The sequence below is a fragment of the Clarias gariepinus genome, chromosome 9, assembly GCF_024256425.1.
Source record: "Clarias gariepinus isolate MV-2021 ecotype Netherlands chromosome 9, CGAR_prim_01v2, whole genome shotgun sequence".
NCBI lineage: Eukaryota > Metazoa > Chordata > Actinopteri > Siluriformes > Clariidae > Clarias > Clarias gariepinus.
The window spans coordinates 15273961-15294398 of NC_071108.1; the positions used below are offsets into that span (position 1 = coordinate 15273961).

At 36.4% G+C, this 20438-nt stretch overlaps 1 protein-coding gene across 2 annotated transcripts in view; it reads left to right on the plus strand.

Annotated features, from left to right (window-relative positions):
• kcnc4 (potassium voltage-gated channel, Shaw-related subfamily, member 4) overlaps window positions 1–10821 on the plus strand; it is a 32655-nt gene extending 21834 nt beyond the window's left edge. For both annotated transcript variants that reach the window (XM_053503824.1, XM_053503825.1), the window contains exon 6: window positions 9139–10821. In XM_053503824.1, the coding sequence (XP_053359799.1) occupies window positions 9139–9206 (68 nt within the window). In that variant the 3' untranslated portion in view covers window positions 9207–10821. The remainder of the gene's footprint in view (window positions 1–9138) is intronic.
• The last annotated feature ends 9617 nt before the right edge of the window (window positions 10822–20438 follow it).

Consider the following 20438-nt stretch of genomic DNA (forward strand, 5'->3'; position numbering starts at 1 on the left):
GAACACTGTCTGAAAGGCTATTCCAAAGCTTTGGAGCTAAATATGAAAAAGCCCTGCCCCCTTTTGTAGATTTTTAAATTCTGGGAATTACAAGAAGTCCAGAGTTTTGTGATCTTAAGGAGCGTGGTGGATTAAGACTGGTTAGGTATGTGGGAGCTAAACCATTTAAAGCCTTGTATGTAAGTAATACTATTTTGTAATTAATTCTAAACTAAACAGGTAGCCAGTGCAGGGATGATAATATTGGGGTTATGTAAGCATTTCACTACATTTCATACTGTGTATGACTGTGTATGTGACAAATAAAATTTGAATTTGATATAATCATATTTTCTGGATCTAGTGACAACCCTGGCGGCTGCATTTTGGACTAACTAAAGCTTGTTTATTGAGGATGCAGGACAACCACTTAGTAATGCATTACAATAGTCCAGTCTGGAGATCATGCATGCATGAACTAGCTTTTCTGCATCAGATACGGATAAGATGCTCCTAAGTTTGGCAATATTTCTAAAATGGAAAAAGGCTGTTTTTGTGATATTGGAAATATGATTTTCAAAGGACAAGTTACTGTCTAATATCACGCCCAGGTCTTTTACTGTTGAGCTGGTGGTAACATTACATCCTTCTAAACGCAGGCTGAATTGTGAAAGCTGTTGTGTGCTGGTTTTTGGGCCGATGAGTAATATCTTTGTCTTGTCTGAGTTTAGTAAAAGAAAGTTATTGGTCTTCCAATCTTTTATGTCCTGGACATACTCGGTTAATCTAGACAACTTAGGTATTTCGTCTGGTTTTGTTGAGATATATAATTGGGTATCATCATCATAACAATGGAAACTAATCCCATGTCTTCTAATGATGTTACCCAAGGGAAGCATGTATATTGAGAACAGCAGAGGTCCTAAAACTGAACATTGTGGGACCCCATATTTCACTGGCCTTACACCAGACAGTTCTCCATTTAGATCTACAAAATGTTATCGATCAGACAGGTATGATCTAAACTATTTTAATGCCTATCCCTGAATACCTATGTGATTTTGTAAGCGATCTATGAGAATATTATGATCTATAGTGTCGAATGCAGCACTAAGATCAAGTAAGACTAGTGTTGAGATGCAGCCTTGGTCCGAAGCTAAAAACAAGTCGTTTGCAATTCTAACTAGTGCAGTTTCTGAACTATGATAAGGCCTGAAACCTGACTGAAATTCTTCAAGGATGTTTTTTTCCTGCAAGAATGTGCATATTTGAGCTGATACTACTTTTTCTAATATTTTTGATATAAAGAGGAGGTTTGAAATCGGTCTATAATTTGTTATTTCATTCGCGTCCAAATTAGATTTTTTAAGAAGCGGCTTAATAACTGCCAAATTAATAATGTTAATAGTTGGATAGAGTCTATTTAACTATATAAATGAAATGTGCTATATAAATAAACTGTATTATTATTATTATTATTATAAGTAATAGTAGTAGTAGTAGTAGTAGTATCTTTAACATTAACAGCCGGTAGAGATCTTTTTACCAGGATCACTAATGATCCTTTTATAAGGTCATGCCCATGTGTTTAGTGAATAAGAGCACAATTCCATTCCATAGCCAACACGAATATAAATAATTCATAAGCAGTTGCATAAGAGCAACTAATGGTTACTTGTAATACATGTACCCATATGGTGGAACTTCACTCAAAGTGAATCTAAAAGACAGAAAGTAGAAAGTTTTCAGGTTTTACAGATTTGGTCACAAATACACATTTCTATTTTAGTTTATCCAATGTATCCATTATCTATCTTTATGTTACCAATGTTACCAATGTAAAGTTTATATTAAATAAGGATACCTAAAGATACTTTAATATCCTTTTGCTTGGAAACTTTAATGCAGCCATCATTTTCTCATGAGAAGTGTCACACCTGTGTGTGTGTGTGTGTGTGTGAGAGAGAGAGAGAGAGAGAGGTATGGGGTGGCAAGGAGGGGCTAAGTAAATCAATGCAGCTCTACAATGAAATAAGATTGCATCCCTTTTTAAACAGCAAAAACAAGAAAAAAGGAAAAAGGGAGGTAATCAATATGTGGTGGTCAGTGTTGATATTGTGCCAGGCCACCACAAATAAATCAATGTATGGGGAACACTAACATATGTCCTATCAAATTAACTACAGTATTAACAATCTTTCCTTAAAATCCAGAGGCTTACCTTAACATATTCCTACCTATACTGTATTCCTACTATAATAAATGCATTAAATGAAATTGTAAAGCATTTAGCGCTGACTGAGTAATCTGATTGGACAAGGGGCTTTCTATGAGTGATGATAATAGACGGTAAGAGCACGGAGACGTTTAGCACTATGTATCAGGTTGCCTGTCAGATTTTACATCTGAGCTTTTACACTTCTCTGAACTTGATAGGTTAGGCTCTGAGAGAGTTTAAACGACTATGCTAACACCAGCAAAAATGATATCTTAGTAAAGGAATATCTTTAATAAAATAAAGTGATAAAAATGCTAGTGCTGAAAATAAGTGGTCATGATTTTTATTTTAAGACATTCAAAGATATTATTTTATGTTTTATTTAAAATGTAATTGAAATATATTTTATTGAAATTCTGAGCATTAAGCTTATGTTTTAGAAATAAGCATTACAAACGGTCAAACTTACTCGAAGCTTAAGTTGGTTTTACTTCTTTCCCTCTAGGAGAATTTTACTTTTTAAAATTGGTTTTGGCTTCTTTCTAAAAATGAGCATACGAAATAAGCTCAGTTATCTAACAGATAGAATTAGACAATTTTCAAGCTTAAAATGTAAAAAAGAAATTCTTATAACATTTTTATATTTAAGATAGTTTTACTTGTTAAGATATGATTATATGCCATGAACAATTATTGCTTTAGCCTCCTAGAATGTTCAGTCTGTGTATAGACTGAATAGACTGAATCACTAGCAAAAAATAAAAAGAAAGAGATAGAAGTTCTTTATAAAATGGAGATCAGTGTTTACCCCATGTTAGCATAACATTATAAAGAGCAGATAAAGAGCTATGACACTGCACAGTGACATTGGAGCCAGTTTCCATATTGTCTAAAACTGATAAGTTCTCACAATGCTAAGCTAGCTTAAGGTCCTGTTGTACAGTGTTTTAGGTTGACAGTTACCTTCTGTAACATGCATAATGCTGCACTGTTCATGTTCTTCATGTTTTCTCAGCACTCAGTGTAGACTCAAGTAACTTGCACATGCATTTTTTGATGGTTGATTTTTCTACTAGAAAAGCTGTGTAATTTCCTATGTCAGTGCTGAGAAAGATGCATTCTGAGTAAAAATAGCAACAGTGGCAGCTGTGGCCTTGGCAGAAAATGAACATTGATTAAAAGCACTTGCTCCACGAAAATCCTCTATATGCTGTTTTATCATTAGACATGCCATTACCAGGGCTGCTACAGCTTTTCAAAACTAGCCCAAAAACATATAAATCCAGGACAATTCCAACTTAAAAAAAAAGAAAAAAAAAAGTTTACATTCAAGATATCAAATAAGGTACATTTTTTAATAAAGCAGTATTAAAACCCTACTGTTTAGTACCAGGTATTAATATTGTTTCATAGTATTACATGTAGTATATCGGAACAAGTCTAGCAATAGGAATACTGTTTAAACACATTTATACACATAAATAACACAAAGGATGATGCAATCATAAAAAAAACAGAGTGTTCATTGCCCCTTCTCCCCTTTTTATTTTTTTTTCCAGATTTCCTCTCTATCTTAATCACAGCCAATTTCCACCCTTTCTTAGGTCTCTCACCTGTCAACCAGGGAGAGCAAAGGCTATTACTGTACAGTACGTGCTTCCTCTTAGACATGTAGCACCAGTTGACTGAAAAGAAGAAAAAAAACAATATTCATTCCTCTTCCCCTGACACCCATGATTGCCCATTGTCGCTTTCATTGATGTGGGAGTGCATGTATGCCACCTTTCCTCTCTAAAAGCACAACATTTTTGCTCCCTTGGACTTCTGACTATGGCATCATTGGGATACACAATCCCCAGATGCTAGGGCAAACACATACATCATCCTGTTCTAAAGGCTGGAGCTTCTCAAAGCTACAAAGCCACTATAGTCACTATATTGCAACTAAAACAGGCAGTGTTAACTTTAGCCAATTTCCAAATACACAACAGAACTTGAACAAATGAACCAAAGATTCACTTGCAACTTTTAATGTCACTTGCAACCTTGATTCAAACTGTTTTATTATTTGGTTGGCTTAACACCTGATTTAGCATTTTGAAAGGGCAAGGGCCCAATGTATATGTTATTTTCCCCTCTAGTGTATTAAAATGCATATCCTCTTTGCATGGTTGTAATATGCATTTTCAAAAACCTGCTTGTCTGCCTCCCTTATGCCATCCGAGCCATCTTTTGCTGAGCTGCCACCTTAAAGGACTACCTTGAGATATTTGCTCCTCTGAAACTCCCCTTGGTCCGTTGACAAATAGTATGACCTAGGCTGCTCAATATCATGGCATACAGTACCCTAGACAGTCGTTCATTCCTTGTTTTAATTGAGCTTTACTCACACAGGGTCTCAAGGGTGTATGGGTTGCAATGATTTAGCAGTATGGAATTTATTGTAGAGGTTGCTTTGTGATCTATTGTTGCCATCTTTTTCTAATCTTGCCATTAGGGGATCAGATTATTTGCTGCAGTGGGAACAGCTAGTGTCTGGCTATGAACATTTGTAATGAACTGAACCCTGTAGCTGCAACTAGTGTTGCTCTGTAGGCACAGAGATGCAGAAAAGTTGTCATGTTTCAGTATCTTCTTAGCAATCTGAATGGCTTCCTCTGATGAAGGGAAGTGGGCAGTGAACATCAAATGAACAAAACCATGCTGTTTCAATGTTTTGAATTGCCCTGAGATGTACTGATGCATTGTCCAAACAGAGCTGTTCTGGGATCACAAAAGCATGCAGACTCTTTAATTTGTTGAAGATATTAGGTATATATGCTATTTCAATAAATCTTGAAGATTTATCCACAATAGCAATATACTACTGAGTAGGGACTTGCTTGGGTGTACATGGCCACTGGAATAATACACGTTGGTCAATGGGAATCTCATCCAGATTTTTTTCTCATTTCTTCAAGGGACCAAGGATTTATGAGCACTTTGAAGGAATCGAGTCCACAGAGGTGACCTTGACAGATTTTCACAGTTCCAGACAAATTACTTTCTTTTGCTGTCAAAGACTTCCATGGGGACTTCCATCTTTCCATCATGCTCTTGAAGTAGTGTAACTGGTAGCCTCAGAATTCATGATGGTTGACTTCTTTGTGTTGTAGTATGCAAGGACTAGAGCTGCGACGAGCATGTGTTTTTTCCCCTGTCTTATTGAATCTTGTCTCATGTCCAGAATCTGTCAGATTTCAGCAGCTTATTAAGTGACTAGAGCACAGTATAACCGTGAGATTAGTAGCAGCACAGATAATTAATCATGCCCAATATGCATTTCCACTAAGTCTGACTTTGTCATTTACAGAGACCATTAATGGCATAGACTTTGTGTGGATATGTGCTGTTCAACTACTTCTGTTTAAGGATAGATTTTCCTTTCTGATCTTTAACCTTTAGGCTTGAATAGTTTGGGATGGTTCGCAAAGTTTGTTTACATGTTCTTCCTGGTTGGTTCCAAAGATTAGAATATTGTACTTTAAACAGCATACTACCCTAATTCTTTCGCGAAGTGCCAAAAGGCAAATGCAGAAAACAGTATTAGGTAAAAAGTGTCAAGTACAGTATTGGATTGTGAATGTGGCCAGGCTCTTGCTGATATCAATCAGTGGAATTTGCCACAATTCATTGGCAGCATCCAAACTGTTACTCTGCATGGGCCAAAATGTTACATTTGGTTTTTAGCTAATAATTCTATTTTTTACACAACATGCTGTTGCAAAATAGGCAACGTTTAAGTGGGTGTTTTTCTTGGTAATGTGTTTTGTTGGATCTTTTGGTTTTTGTTTATCAGTACTTTTCCTTAGCCTGTCCACATTTTCTATGAGGAAATCTAGCCTCCTTTATTTGTCCTCTTGTATCACCATATTCGACAATTTATAAAGCGAGTACAGCTTTTAATGAGTGCATTGCTGCGTGCCAGATTCTTTAAAATTAATTTGTCTCGAACTCTGAACACAGTGGTACTTTATGGTGGCTGTACATATCATTTATCCATTCAAAGACGTAATCATCTGACGACAAGTAAATTCCTTTAAAAACACTAAACCTGTTTCACTGTTTCTCTGCCAGTGTTTGTTATAAAATTGGTTATAAATTGCGTTCCTTCTGGAAATAATATGCTCATGAAAATTGTCTTTTGCTGCTTCAAAGTTTTCTTTGTGTTCCTGCTTGTGAATGCAAATAATAGGGATATGTTTTCTGCCTCGTTTTGATCATTTTTTCATCCAACGATAATTTTGTCACTGGGTTATAGTGTGTAAATCACTGTTTTTATCTAGACCAGTCATCTGGCTTCCCAGTCAGGAACTTTTCTGATAATGAATAGCGTTCCTTATGCACTCTGAAACCCTTCAGTTAGTCCACATCTGTAGCAATAAATATGTGCATATTGATCAAAATGCTGTCACAAGAACACCGAAATGCATTGCATTTGAAAATAATGTTGATGAGCTCCCCATTTCTTTATGATATATTAAATTAAATTATGTGGGTTACAGAAAAAAATGGGAAAAAATGAAATAGGCCAAAGTACCTAAATATACAATAAAAAATGGTTGGTAACTATCTCAGCAACCTTATTTCTCCTCTCATTTGTTCCAACCCCTCAGCATTCAGCATCACCGGCCTAATCATCTGTCATCATCTGCACCTGTTTCTCATTGGTCCATGCCTTAAGTTAGATGTTTTTGCTTGTGTGGCTTAACACATTATAAAATGTTCAGAAAGGTTGGGGAACTATTCCTCAAGACCACATTAACAATAAAAAAAAGCCTAGATCTTTGGATATTTAGGAAAATACAAAGAACTAAGGAGTCACTCAATACTTTTCTGTTAAGTAATATATGTTTGGGGTTATTGTTCTGGTCAAAGATCTAACTCTCCCAAAACCAAAAGTGTCCCAAATCACAGATACTACAGCACACTTAACAATGGTGAGTATGATCTTTTTAGTATGACTAGCTTCTTCTTACACCAAGCCCACATTGAGAACTCAGTTCCTGCCAAATTGCTAGAACTGTGTAGTGAAATTTAGGCATTTATAGTATTTTTGTGTTTAGGTGAAGGAAAAGCTTCTAATAAAGCTTTCAAATAGTTTGTCATTATAGAAGAAACATCTGGTTATATATTTGGTGATGCCTAAATGCTACTGTTTTTAGCATCTCTGATCCTTCTTCCCAATAGTGCATGAGGGCAAAATACACCTGGGTTCTCCTCCAGGTTCGTTCCTTACAGCCCTGTTTGTTTTAAATTATTATATATTTCACTAAGATTGGATGTAGACTTGTTTTGGCATGTGTTCCTTATAGCCATTGCCTGATTTATGTCAACACATTTTTGTCTCATTTTATTCTCTAAATTTCATGTTGAAGTATATAATATAATAAGGAAATTTTGCTACCCTTTATACTTATTTATAACCCAAAAGGGAAAGCGGAAATCAAAGGTGACTGCTTAAGAATTATGAGTCTCTTAGATATAATTACATACAGTAAGTATACTGTGGTGGGGTAGGGGTGCAAATAATTATGAAACATATTCAATTTTTTAAATTGAATACATTGCCTTTGTTCAAAGGTTAGATTTTGATAGAATTTGAGATTAAACTGACTAACCACAAACATGTTCCAAAAGCATCTTCACGCAAGGGTGCCAATGATTCCAGAGCTGACTGTATAACTCACATCTGGTTCTCCCCTATAAATAACAGGCCTGATTAGCGTCTGCTCGTGAATGGCACTGTCAGTTTCTGGGTGCCTGCTTTCTGATGGAAGTATAATGATGTGGCATTGCAGACAGTCAGTGCTGAAATTTAGCAGCAGCACCACCACCACTAAGCAGATGTGAGTTATGGATGTTCTTCTGGTCCCGAGTGACATTCCACTAATAGTCTAATTGCTGCTAATAGGTTTTCATAAGCAATGCTGGTGAGCCTCAAGCCTTCCTTAATCAGCACTGTTTGGTGGGATACTACTGTGTGTGTGTGTGTGTGTGTGTGTGTGTGTGAGAAAGAGATCTCCAAGAAGGTCTGGTTTAAATCACAGTATGGTGGTGTATCTCTGTGTAAACTCTTACTATACACCAATGCAAGCAGACTGGTTGGTTTAAGAACACATTAAACAAAGAATATCTTGCTGTAATATTCTACAAAAAAAAAAACATGTGCATTGTGTATCATTTCTGTGGTGACAATCGACTGTTAAAGAGTGTTGAATTGGTAAACTAGCTAAAGCTTTTGCTGTCTGTCAAAGTATGTCACAAATACCTCAGCTCCTTGTTTTGCACAATGCTAGCCTGCTCACACACCTGAATAGATTCCTTGGTGGAAAATATATGTGTATTCTGTATTTATGACTCTGTCCTGAATATTCCGTTAAGCTGCTACAACTGCGACAGAAATACATTAAGTGAATCTTATCAACATCTGAGTTGTTTGGCACAGCATGACAGTTATAGTCACTTCTAATGAGAAGCTTTGAATGTGTGTGACTGAAACAGCATGAGGAAATGACAGTACTGATGCTTGTTATATTATGTTGTGTATTCAGGAAATTAATATGAAAAGAAATGGATTCCTGGAATCCTCCTTTAATGAAATAACAGCATTCACAACAGTCATTTTAATGTAGAGATGCTTACTGGATATGCCAATGCAAATATGTAGTTTTTGTTTGCATTGACTTAAATGCATGTAAAAACTAGAGTAAAATTTTTACAGAAAAAGTTTTTGGGAGTTAAAAAACCTTGCTGTTATTGTCATATATAAGCTGAACCGAACTGTGATTATATTGTTAAATAACAGAAACAAATCAAAGTAGACAGTTAAAACATAAAGTCACAAGGCTTTGACTTTTTGAACTTGTTTACCTTTTATTCCTTTCTATTACTCCTTTCAGGAAGCTGCAAAGACGCCCTTACAGCAACAGCCAGCTACGGCCAGACCGAAGTGACTACAATGACGTGAAACAACATGATTAGATGAAAACGAGTCCATCAGAGATCCTATCCATTAGAGATCCCACTCATTTTCTCTGCTGGACTTCAGTCTTTTATCCAGCAGTCCCAGCCATACGCATAAGAAAGTTCCCTTTCTCTAAACTACAACATACTTGCCTGCATCCCAGCATGTCTTTGCATGATCTCACTCTGTATGGCGTACCTTGACAAGTGAACGAATTCTTTTAGGCACATCTGAAGTGGTGTGTACTGTAAGTTGTCTTTCCTGAAGTAAACTTGTCAACAACATTGCGGGAATGTTTATTCTCATGCGAGCGATAGTTTCTTTGATAGCAACATTTCGAAACAGTCACATATTAATGAGCTGGGGTAGGACATAGAAACATAGGTATCATATTTTCATAACAGAAGACCTGTAGTTATATTTATTAGGTGTAGCTTTAAACACTGTCCACCTCCTTGTTATACAAATTGGAAGGATAGATTTTTTTTTCTTTTGTCTAATGAATAACATTTGTTTTGTATCTGATTAGCACCACGCCAGAGGTTTTCTGTAGAGACAGCAGAGCATGCTGGAACTAAATAAGGTGCTTTTAGGAGGCCTTTTGTCTCTGGGTAAATCCTTAGGCATTTGCTTTGAGTAGCCATTTTCTTATGTCAAGTTATTTGCATTCAAGACGTTTGCTCTCCTTTTAACCTTTTGATTGGGATTATTCTATGAATTAAACAAAAGGCACATTATTTACAAAAAATGTTCATGGACATAAATTAAACATTTGACATCCTATAAGTTTATTATTTCATTTTCTATGTCCAATTTAAGTCACTGGTTGAAAGGGGACCAAGCACCATTACAGTGTGTGTGTGTGTGTGTGTGTGTGAAAGAGAGAGAGAGAGAGAGAGAGAGAGAGAGAGAAAGTGTGTGTGTGAAAGTGTGTGTGTGTGTGTGAAAGTGTGTGTGTGTGTGTGAGTGTGTGTCTAGAGAGAGTTTGAGAGTTTGTATGTCGGGGGATTTAGTTGACTATCCAAACCTCCTTTACTGTATATGTGCTATATTCTGTTCCCACTGTGCCTATTGTAATGTAATGATGAGGTAAAAATATACAAAAAAAAATCACATAACAGAAGTATATGAAATATAGTCTCTGAAATGGTCTTTTAGATTTTATTTCTTATTAGTCTGCCATAGTTGCCTTATGTTTCTTAACCAAACAAATGTTTTATTTTAACAAACAACCCCACATTTAAATTACTAAAATACTGTTTGTAAATAAAAGCACACTTGTACGTACAGTATGTAGCACAGTATGTTAGGCCATTGTGTATATTACAGTATAAAGATATCATCCACAAATGCATTTTATCAGATTATGGTCACAATGTATAAAACATAAAGAGATTATTTTTTTCTATTGTATTTAAGTTTTTTTCATTGCCTCCCCAGTCACCTGTGTGTGTTACAGGGAAATGGCTTCTCATGTAGAATTGTATGGTACCGTGCAGTAACTTTTAACAAAAACTGTATAATGTGTGTCTTGATGATGCTGTTAACATTTTGTTTCATGTAGGCATGTTTCTATGCACCTTTGCTGGAACATAATTAAATAAAATATTCTCTCATTCACAAAAATGGAATGTTTCCTATACACACTATAATCTCCTTATGAAGCTTCTCCTCGTGCAGGTTAGAAAGAAAAGCTGCAAGCTGATGTGCATTTTGGTGCATTGTTGTAGTTTGTCTGTGTAAAACAAGATCCATGCCAAAGGCTTTTTCCATCTGGCTGTATGCAGACCCCAAATGCAGCAGAATACACACACAAACACGTCACCATGGCGATCAGGACAAATAAGCCCTTCTAATTATTGTTAAGCTCTCTTGTTCTCTCTGTCTCTTTCGTGCTTTGTCTCATTGCATCTCTTTTATCTGTCTTTCTGTCTTATGTAGTGAAGGATGATGGTTACTGGGTTCATGAGCTTTTTATGAACACATTTTACAGCAATTCGAAGGAAAACAGATAAAGCAGAGAAGTAAATGGTAACATTGTTTATAATCATGATATAATGGTGATATAAATGGAATGCATTTAACATAAAAATATAAATAAATCTAAATTAATTAGTACATTTAATTATCATATTTTATTTCAACATTTTACTTAAAATTAAATTATCTAGTTTTAATTATCTAGTTTTAATTACTAGCACAAGTTAAAATAACCAAACCATAAAATAAACAGTTATAAAAATACAGCATTAATTGAACTAAGTGATTTATGCTTGAAATAATGAAAGACATGCTAAAAATGAAAGTTTATCACATATTTAAACTACCATTGCTAACTGCACATAGCTTCATTAATATCACGAAGGGGTGGTGCCCTGGGTCATCTTGCCACCTAACCCTTCTATGGTTGTTAGTTCAGTCAGAGGCTTGGGTTAATGTCCTGTATGTATGGAGCTCTACATGTTCTCCCAGTGTTCCCATGGGTGTCTTCTGGGTTCTCAGTGGACCACCTCCTGTCCAAAAACATAAAAACATGCATGTAAGATAAGTGAATTGCATGCACTATTCCTTGGCGTGTGTGTGTATGCGTGTGTGTGAATGGTGTCCTGTGATTACCCGGCATCCCTTCTAGGGGAAATTCCAAGATTTAGTGGTTACTGTAGTAATTGCAGTATAGCAAGACCTTAATGTAGAGTTTTGCCAGTGTTATTCGGCCTATGTATGGTACAGTAGTAAACTATTAATAGGCAAGTACTACACCGATTCTGTATTAAAAATAAACTCTTTGTCAATTATTGTTAAACATTAATTACACAATTTAGAAAACAGAAAACACATAATTTTCATGATTCACAGGCAATCTCATTTTCATCTCAGATTACTGTCAAGATGTTAAAGAGCCTTGGTATAACACATACACAGATAACACATGCAGCATGGCTGTAAGGACTTTAATTTGGCCATACATGAAAAAAGCTTACAGAGAAAACATGATGTTTGAATTTAACAAATATATCAAATGTCTGTTCCCCCTCACACCACCTGGTTTGTCTTTTTATTTTTTTTACCCCACCAACCCAGTTGTCATGGCAATATAGCACATGGTTGCCATGAGGAGATGCTCATCTGCCTCTTCAACCGGGTCGCAATTATGGCCAGCTGAAAAGTGAAAAAAGGAACAAAAATATTTTACTTAGTTTTATTGCTAAGGAGTGAGAGTGGAAAGTCGAGGATATTTTGTTTCAGGCCTTTCTTAACATTTGAGACCCGTCGTAACTTCTGTTTATTATTCAGAAGTAATATATATTATTTATTATATATATATATATATATATATATATATATATATATATATATATATATATATATATATAATAAATTAATAAATAAATAAATTCCATGATATACAGTATTTTGAAAAATAGTGTTTAGTTCAATGGGAAGGTATAACATTGGTAATGTTAGACTGGAATGTAATAATAATATTAGACTGGAATTAGAACCATTGGACAATCCCATTTTAGAGCACTTACTGGCTTATTATTAAGAAACACATTGCTGATTTTCTATTAGCTTTGCTACATTACTAATCAAATACACATTTACACTGCTCTTTGTCCTTAACTATTTATTTTTTTTTTAAAAAAGGGACAAAAGCGTTGTCATGGTAATGTTCATCCATGGCACCCCTCAGATCCCCCTTCTCTTTACCTCACTGTCGTCATTTGAGATTACTGAGAGTAATGAAAGACAAATCCTAACACAATCCCCCACAGTCTGGCTCAGTCAATGAAGCCAGCTTGTGCCTTTTTCTTTAATTAGCTTCTCTGTTTATCTATGAAGTGCTTCTGTTAAGTGCTTATTTTTTATGTTTGGGATTTATAATGAAGCTCTTCTTCATCAAAAAGATTCAGTTGTTGTTGTCCACTTGATAATTCCACATGCTGTGTAGAGATTGATGCAAATGCAGGTGAACATTTATTTAGAGTGAAATATAACATGTGCATCTGGAACTGGGTGGTGTAGCGATGCTCTCAGCTGAGCAGGGAGATACAATGGATATGCCGAAATGCATAATCGCACCCTTGGTGGAGCAGGAGGTGTGGAAGCTGGTCCTAGCCTGGTCATCTTCTGACAAACGTTCTTATGGGAGCACCCTACTTAAAGGCCAACATGGCCAGGGTTAGGTGCAACACGTTACAAAGTAATGCGATAGAGTACTTGGATTACTTTTTTGATGTAGCGAGTAATCTAACGCGTTAGGTCTGCCATTTAAGTACAGTACTCAGTTACTTAGTTTTTTTTTTTTCAAAATGTAATCTGTTATTCAGACAATTTATGCAATCCGTGAGCCAGACAGCAGTCATTTACAATACGTTAGTGTGTGTGTGTGTGTGTGTGTGTGTGTGTGTGTATGTGAAAGTCGTCCTGATAGGTGACATAGGGGTATTAGTAGTTAACAGATTATGGGCCAAACTTCGCTAAGTGATAATGGTAGAATAATTATAAAGGTCTTGACTTAAACAACATGCATGAGGAATCACAAAGGAGTTTTCATTTTCTTCAATGGAAAAGTACTCTAACTAGTTACTTTTATCAGAAATTAATGCTGTAATGTAACTTTTTATAATAACTTTTATTAGTTATAATATTGGGTGTACTTGTCTGTGTACCCGGGTGGTGCACAGACAACAATCTCTCCCTGAATGTGGAAAAGACAAAGGAGATTGTGGTCGATTACAGGAGAACATACACCCAACACTCTCCGCTGTCCATCAATGGTGCGATCGTGTAGAGGCTAAGGAGCACCAAGTTCCTGGGTGTGCACATTACGGAAGATCTCTCCTGGTCCACCAACACTGCAGCACTAGCCCAGAAAGCACAACAGCGTCTCTACTTTCTCCGAAATCTGAGAAGAACCGGAGCCCCGACACCCATCATGCGCACCTTCTACAGAGGCACCATTGAGAGCATCCTGACCAGCTGCATCACTGTGTGGTTCGGCGCCTGCAATGCGTCCTGCCAGGAAAACACTCCAGCGCATAGTGAGAGCACCTGAGAAGATCGTTGGTGTCTCTCTCCCCTTCCTCCTGGACATTTACAACACCCGCCTCACAGGAAAAGTTCTCAACATCGCCCGTGACCCTACCCACCCGACTTAGAGATTCTTTAGTCTGCTACCATCAAGGAGGAGACTAAGGAGTCTCCAAGCCAGGACAAGTAGACTGAAGGACAGCTTCATCCATCAGGCGATCAGGAAGCTCAACTCCCTTCCAGCTCTGCCTCCCCTGTGGTCTTCGGCCTCTCCCACCATCATACTCTGACTCCTTCATTTTACACACACGGACACACTCATACAGACACACACACACTCAGACACACAACACTCACACAAACTCACACATACACACAATCACACTCTTGCACCTGTCACTTTGTGCTCCATGCACTATTGGTACTTTCACTACCTCAACCCAAGAAATTTTTTTTAACATACTTTGTTCATATTGTATTTATACCCAGTTTTGTTTACTAGTTTATATTGCTCATTATAATGTCACGTGTCACTTTAATCAACTAAAATAAGCACACTTGCACTATTACTATTGCACTGTTCCGTTTCTCTCCATATCTGCCTTCTGTGTTGTTAACTGTCCCTTTTTGCAGGACAGTAACTAAATTACCTCACCTCTGTTGTTTTTTTTAAGTTTGTGTTATTTAAGTTTTTTTTTTTCCCTTTAGTGTTATTTGTATCAAGGATGAGAGAAACGTAATTTCGATTCTCTATATGTATGCACTGTACATGTAGCAGAATTGACAATAAAGTTGACTTTGACTTTTGACTTTGATGCCGGGGCAAGCGGGTTGTGGGTAATCAGCTTGCCTTACTGTGGAACAGTGGAGTATGCCGGAGCGAGAGGGGTCTCACACAGACTGAAGGGAGCCTCAGTGGAGGCCAGAGAGCCTCACGGAGGGTCCCGACTCTCCAAAGGGGCCCAGCTGAAGCCAGAGAGAGCCCTGAAAGTCGATCCAGCTATAAGATACAACAGGGTCCACACTACGCTTTCCAGCTGTGTCCGCAGCTGCCCGGCTTCAAGGAAAGAACCAGCGCTGCCTCCGCCGCCCGGCTGCGACGACGTTGTACTTCGAGGACTCCGAGGACGAATGCGGGCCCCTGCTGCCTCCGCCCCCCGGCTTCGGCAGCAATCTAGTCTAAAAGCTCTCTCCGGCCCTGCTCAGGGAGCCTGCCCGTCGGCGTCACAGTCAGGTGGAACGACCCAAGACATTGGGGAGGGTGCCCAGGACTTCCGATAACGCTCCGAAGGACTTTTTCTTGGGGGGTGGGTGGATGGGGACTCAGTTTCCCAGAATGCACCTCCAAGAGGTAGCTCATTAGTTTCTTTATAAACAGTTGTTTGTTCTGGGAAACTGGGTCAAGCATTGGTTATATGAAGTGGGCATTTGTTTTATGGAGCTGTTTGGTTAAGTTTACATTTGTTTTGGTTCAGTATGTACATTAAAAATGTCTCCTTGTTCGTGTGTCTCTGTCTCTGTCTGCTTGTTGCCCTTGTCATCTGTGCCTCACCCACAAGCCCAACACAATGTAAAACATGACAAAAGTAACATCCCCCAACACTGAACATCGCAATTGTTTAATGCTATTAACAGTGCTGTTATTTAACAAGCCTATACTGTATTACAGTACTACTACTACTATTACTTCTTCTTCTTCTACAACTACTACTACTTCTAGTTTATTGATAGTAGCAGCTAGCTAGCTAAGCTACACATGTAATGAAAGAGGCTAACAATGCTGCCTACTATTTGTTTAATTGATATGTTATCAATGTTTAGTAGAATTGCACATTCATATTATTAATAGTGTCAACTTCAATTGTGTTTTTTAAATACTTTAAAATACTGTTTATTACTATCTGAGTTTGATGGATATCCAGAAAAAAACAGTTTCTTTGTGGAGTACTTATACTTTTGTACTTAAGGTAAATTTTAGAGCATGCACTTTAGTACTTACAATTAGTGAAATTAACATTTTAAGTAATACTTCTCTTGTAGTGGAGAAAATTTTTAGGCACATGTACTTTTACTTGAGTATTATGTTTGTGTAGTTCTGCCACCTTTGCTGATAACTAAAAGCAGACAGTATAATTAAAGGATTGTGCACTTTATTTTCCCCAGTGACCCAATAAGCAGCCATTCTTCTAACTAGCCTTCTTTCTCTCTCTCTCTCTCTCTCTCTCTCTCACTCTCTCTCTCTTTTACACACACACACACACACACACACACACACACTTGAAGTTAATAATAGAAAAAAGCCAGAGAAAGAGAAGAAATCACTTTCCTTCAAACTTTCCTATGTTAGATTTAGTGACCTGAGACTCCTTTCATAAATAGCACATAAACATCAGCTTCGCCATATTGATCATTTTAAATTTTAAATGTATTTTTCTTTGTTAAAATGTTTTCAGTCCATTTCTTATTAGCCCTTGACGACAGGTCAATGTGAATGAGCTTCTCCAAATGGAACTACTGTTATTGCTGCTGTTATTAGGATCAATAATTCAAAAGCATTGTGGTTTAAAATAGTTAAATGATGTTTGAAAAGGAAGGCACATTACAAAAGAGAATCTATAATGTTATTATATTATCTGTCAATAAAAATGATAAGATGTTTTAGGTTATGACCTCTCTTATTGCGTCTGTGTTCTAATATCTGACAGATTTCATGATGTTTTAAAAGATTCTGAATGTGCAGGGACACATTCCTTTAATACACTTTTCCGTTCAAAATCAAAATCGTCACAAAGCATCTTAATATTATGAATAAGTATATAATATAGGTACATATATGAGTCCACTTTCTTAAGCAAATGCTCACTGATGCTGAGATTTCGGTGTAAAACGGTTGGTGAAAGTTCACATTTAGTGATAAAATTTGCAATTTCAACTTCAATCATAAACCATCAAACCAAAACTGTTTGAATTAAATGCAGTCCAAAGTCATCTTAATGGTTTCTAAGTGGAAATATACCCAGCTGACACATGACTAATTGACTTTGTAAAAACTAGACAGTACAAAGGACCTACATGATTGAAACTCTTGAAGTGTATGTGTGTCTTAAAGGAGCTCTATAGAGCTACTGTCATTATAGACAGTCTAAGAGCTTGAGCAACCTGCACTTAAGTGGTGGTGTACAAACAAAGCCCAGTAAAAATGGTGCATATTTAGTACAGACTAATGGACTCAATTCTCCACTTTGTGCTCCTCCCCATGAATTACCTTCTGTCCTAGTTCTCTATTGTCTCTACTGAGTCTCTTAAATAGCATCATTCTATCAATTACGTACATTATGTGGTGTGATTTGGCTTTGTCTGATGCATTTCACTGTATACGATTGTAAAATCCCCAGTTTCACAGGGTGACACATTACATTTTACACCAGGTTGCTTTAATTAAGCTTTATTTATTATCCAATATATAAAAAAAGGGAAAACTGTCTATTAAAAGTTGCCAAAGACCTTGGAGTATTATTAATATTAATAATAATAATAATAATAATAATAATGTACTAAGGTGGAAATCAATTATAACATCATAAACCATGTCATAATTACAATATTAACATTTAAAATTATTAATTATTAGATTTAGAATAAATTAGATTAGATTTAGAATAAATATTTTACAATTGAACATATTTATCCAGACTCTTTGTACTGACATTAGATTTATTGCAGTTAATAGTGTGACTTTTTGCAATTATTGAATGCCAACAGTGCTTTATTTTTTCTGGATTGCCAGATTTGGCCAAAAAGACATGTCTACTGCTGGCATGACATTGACTGAGCAAATTATGTTGGCTAAAGGCCCAGGTGCAGCGGGAGAATGTGATATAATAGATGAAAACAAAATTGCCAGCAATATGGAAATATCTGTGCAAAGGACTTGAAGACACAAGCACACACACAAATTGAGCAAAAGGCAAACTAAAGGACTATTCAGATGGAAATGGCTGCAGAATCTGGATGACTAAGAGAAAGACATGAGACATGACTCATCTGACTTACTTTAATGCATCCTGTTTTTTATGTGCTGGCATTTGAAAACTGCATTATGAACATAAACTACAGGATTGTGACCGATACAATTTTAAGTTAAATAAAATGTAACTGCAGTTTTCTGATTTGAATCAAGTTGTTAAAAAGATGACCAAACATTAGGCATTGTGGATATGTTAGTTTTCCTAAGCCGATAACATGAGGGGAAATAAGGCATATTTTAGTTGTATCATTTGGACATCGCTTTTTGGCTTTTGTCAACATGTCTTAACGTGTAAAATCACAATGCTATTTTGTTAAATCAAACAAAACAGCTCTATCAGGGGGGAAAAAGCTCAAAACCATGGGGGAAAAAGGCCAGCTTGTCTTAACCTCACAAACAAAAGCCAATGCAGCACAAACCACAAAAAAAGTGAATTGTGGTTATGAGCAAAAGGCACCAGAACAGCAATTTACATTTTCTGTAATGACCTTTGCTACAGACCGGAGAAAAGTCCCTGTAGCATTAAAATCAATGAGGGAGAGAATGAAGCAACACTGCTTCTGTTTTCTGATTATTTAATCAGTAGCCAAAATAACAAAAGTCAGTTTCTATCAATATTATTAAAGAAGGAGCAGACTTAATAAATACCACCGAATGAACATCTGTCAGCTACATTTTCATGTAAGTGGTATTGGTGCAAATTTAATAATAATAATAATAATAATAATATTAGTTAATATTAAAGGTAGTATATTATGGCTACATTTATCCTTTCATAAAAAAAATATAAACCGTAAAATATGATTTGTAGAACATAACTTTCTCTTATGGAATTGAATATTTTTTAGATTTAATTTTACATTTGCCTGATGGCTGATGTTTTATGCATGACTGTTTATGTAATCTGACATTTAACATCCAGCTATCTAGGAACCTCTGTAGTCCAACTGCAGTCCATAGAGGCCAATGTTGACCATTGTATTTATTCCTATCTTTATGGTCGTGGTAGGACCTAATCTGATACTGAGTAAGATTATTACCCATAGTTTACACAAGAAATTGTTTTCAGTGTTGCCTCACACCAACTGGGTTGGGGTTTGAATCTTGTTTCCAGGCTCTGTGTGTGGAGTTTATACTGTATTTTCTTTGTGCTTGGTGGTTTTTCATTGAGGACTCCGGGTTCCTTCCCATGGTGTATGACTGGGTGTGAGTGTGTGTGATCTGCGATGGGTTGGCACCGAATCAAGGGTGTGCTCCACCTTGTATTTCAGGCCCCCAAGACTCTACACAGGATAAGCATTATGGCAAATAAATGCATGAACAAAAGACCATTTTTAACTGCTGATTAGATTAATTATGCACCTATGACATCACTAAGTAATGACATATTTAATCAGCTAGTTTTATCCAGGCATCTAGCTTTTAGCCAATCAACCTCATAAACAGTTAAAGGTTCTTTCCACAGTGCAAAAAAAAATTTGCAATATGTGCAATACCGCTAATAGTTACACTGTTACACTGATAGTACCCCAAATCTTATATAATTTCTTGTCAATGGTATTCTTTTTTAATTTTTTGATTAGTACTGATTACTTTCAAGCCACATCTGTCACACCCGTTCTTTTCATTCCTAAACCCTCCAAAAGCATATATTACACCCTACATAGCAATGCAAGCCTATTTTGTTACATTATTTTATGCTCCTGAATTAGTCATTATTGCAAACCTTTATCTTTTGCTATTTTTCATTTTCTTTTATGTACCATAATAATGACACGTACTGAGATATGTCAAAGGTTACAGAATATTTGCAAGTGAAAAATCAAATTTGTTTTTCTCACGTATAAACGACAAGCTCAGTAGGACTACTATAGCTCAAGCATCAACTAGTTGAGGCAAGAAAAAGGCAGAAGTAAAAGTTGTCAGTTCATGCAGTTTCAGGTCCTCAGACTCAAGTTGCATCTTTTGGAAAAACAAAACAACAAATAAACAGGTCTGCATGACTCTTTGCTTTTTTGCCAGTCAGACTTTGAATTGAGCTAAACCCATTTGTACGAACATTGGTTTTAACCTTTTAACATGTTGCTCTGCCTTTCCTTCTATTTATCACCATGAGTGCCTTCCATGATGTTCCAATGGATAAAAAGCTGCAAAACACGACTTGTGCAGAATAG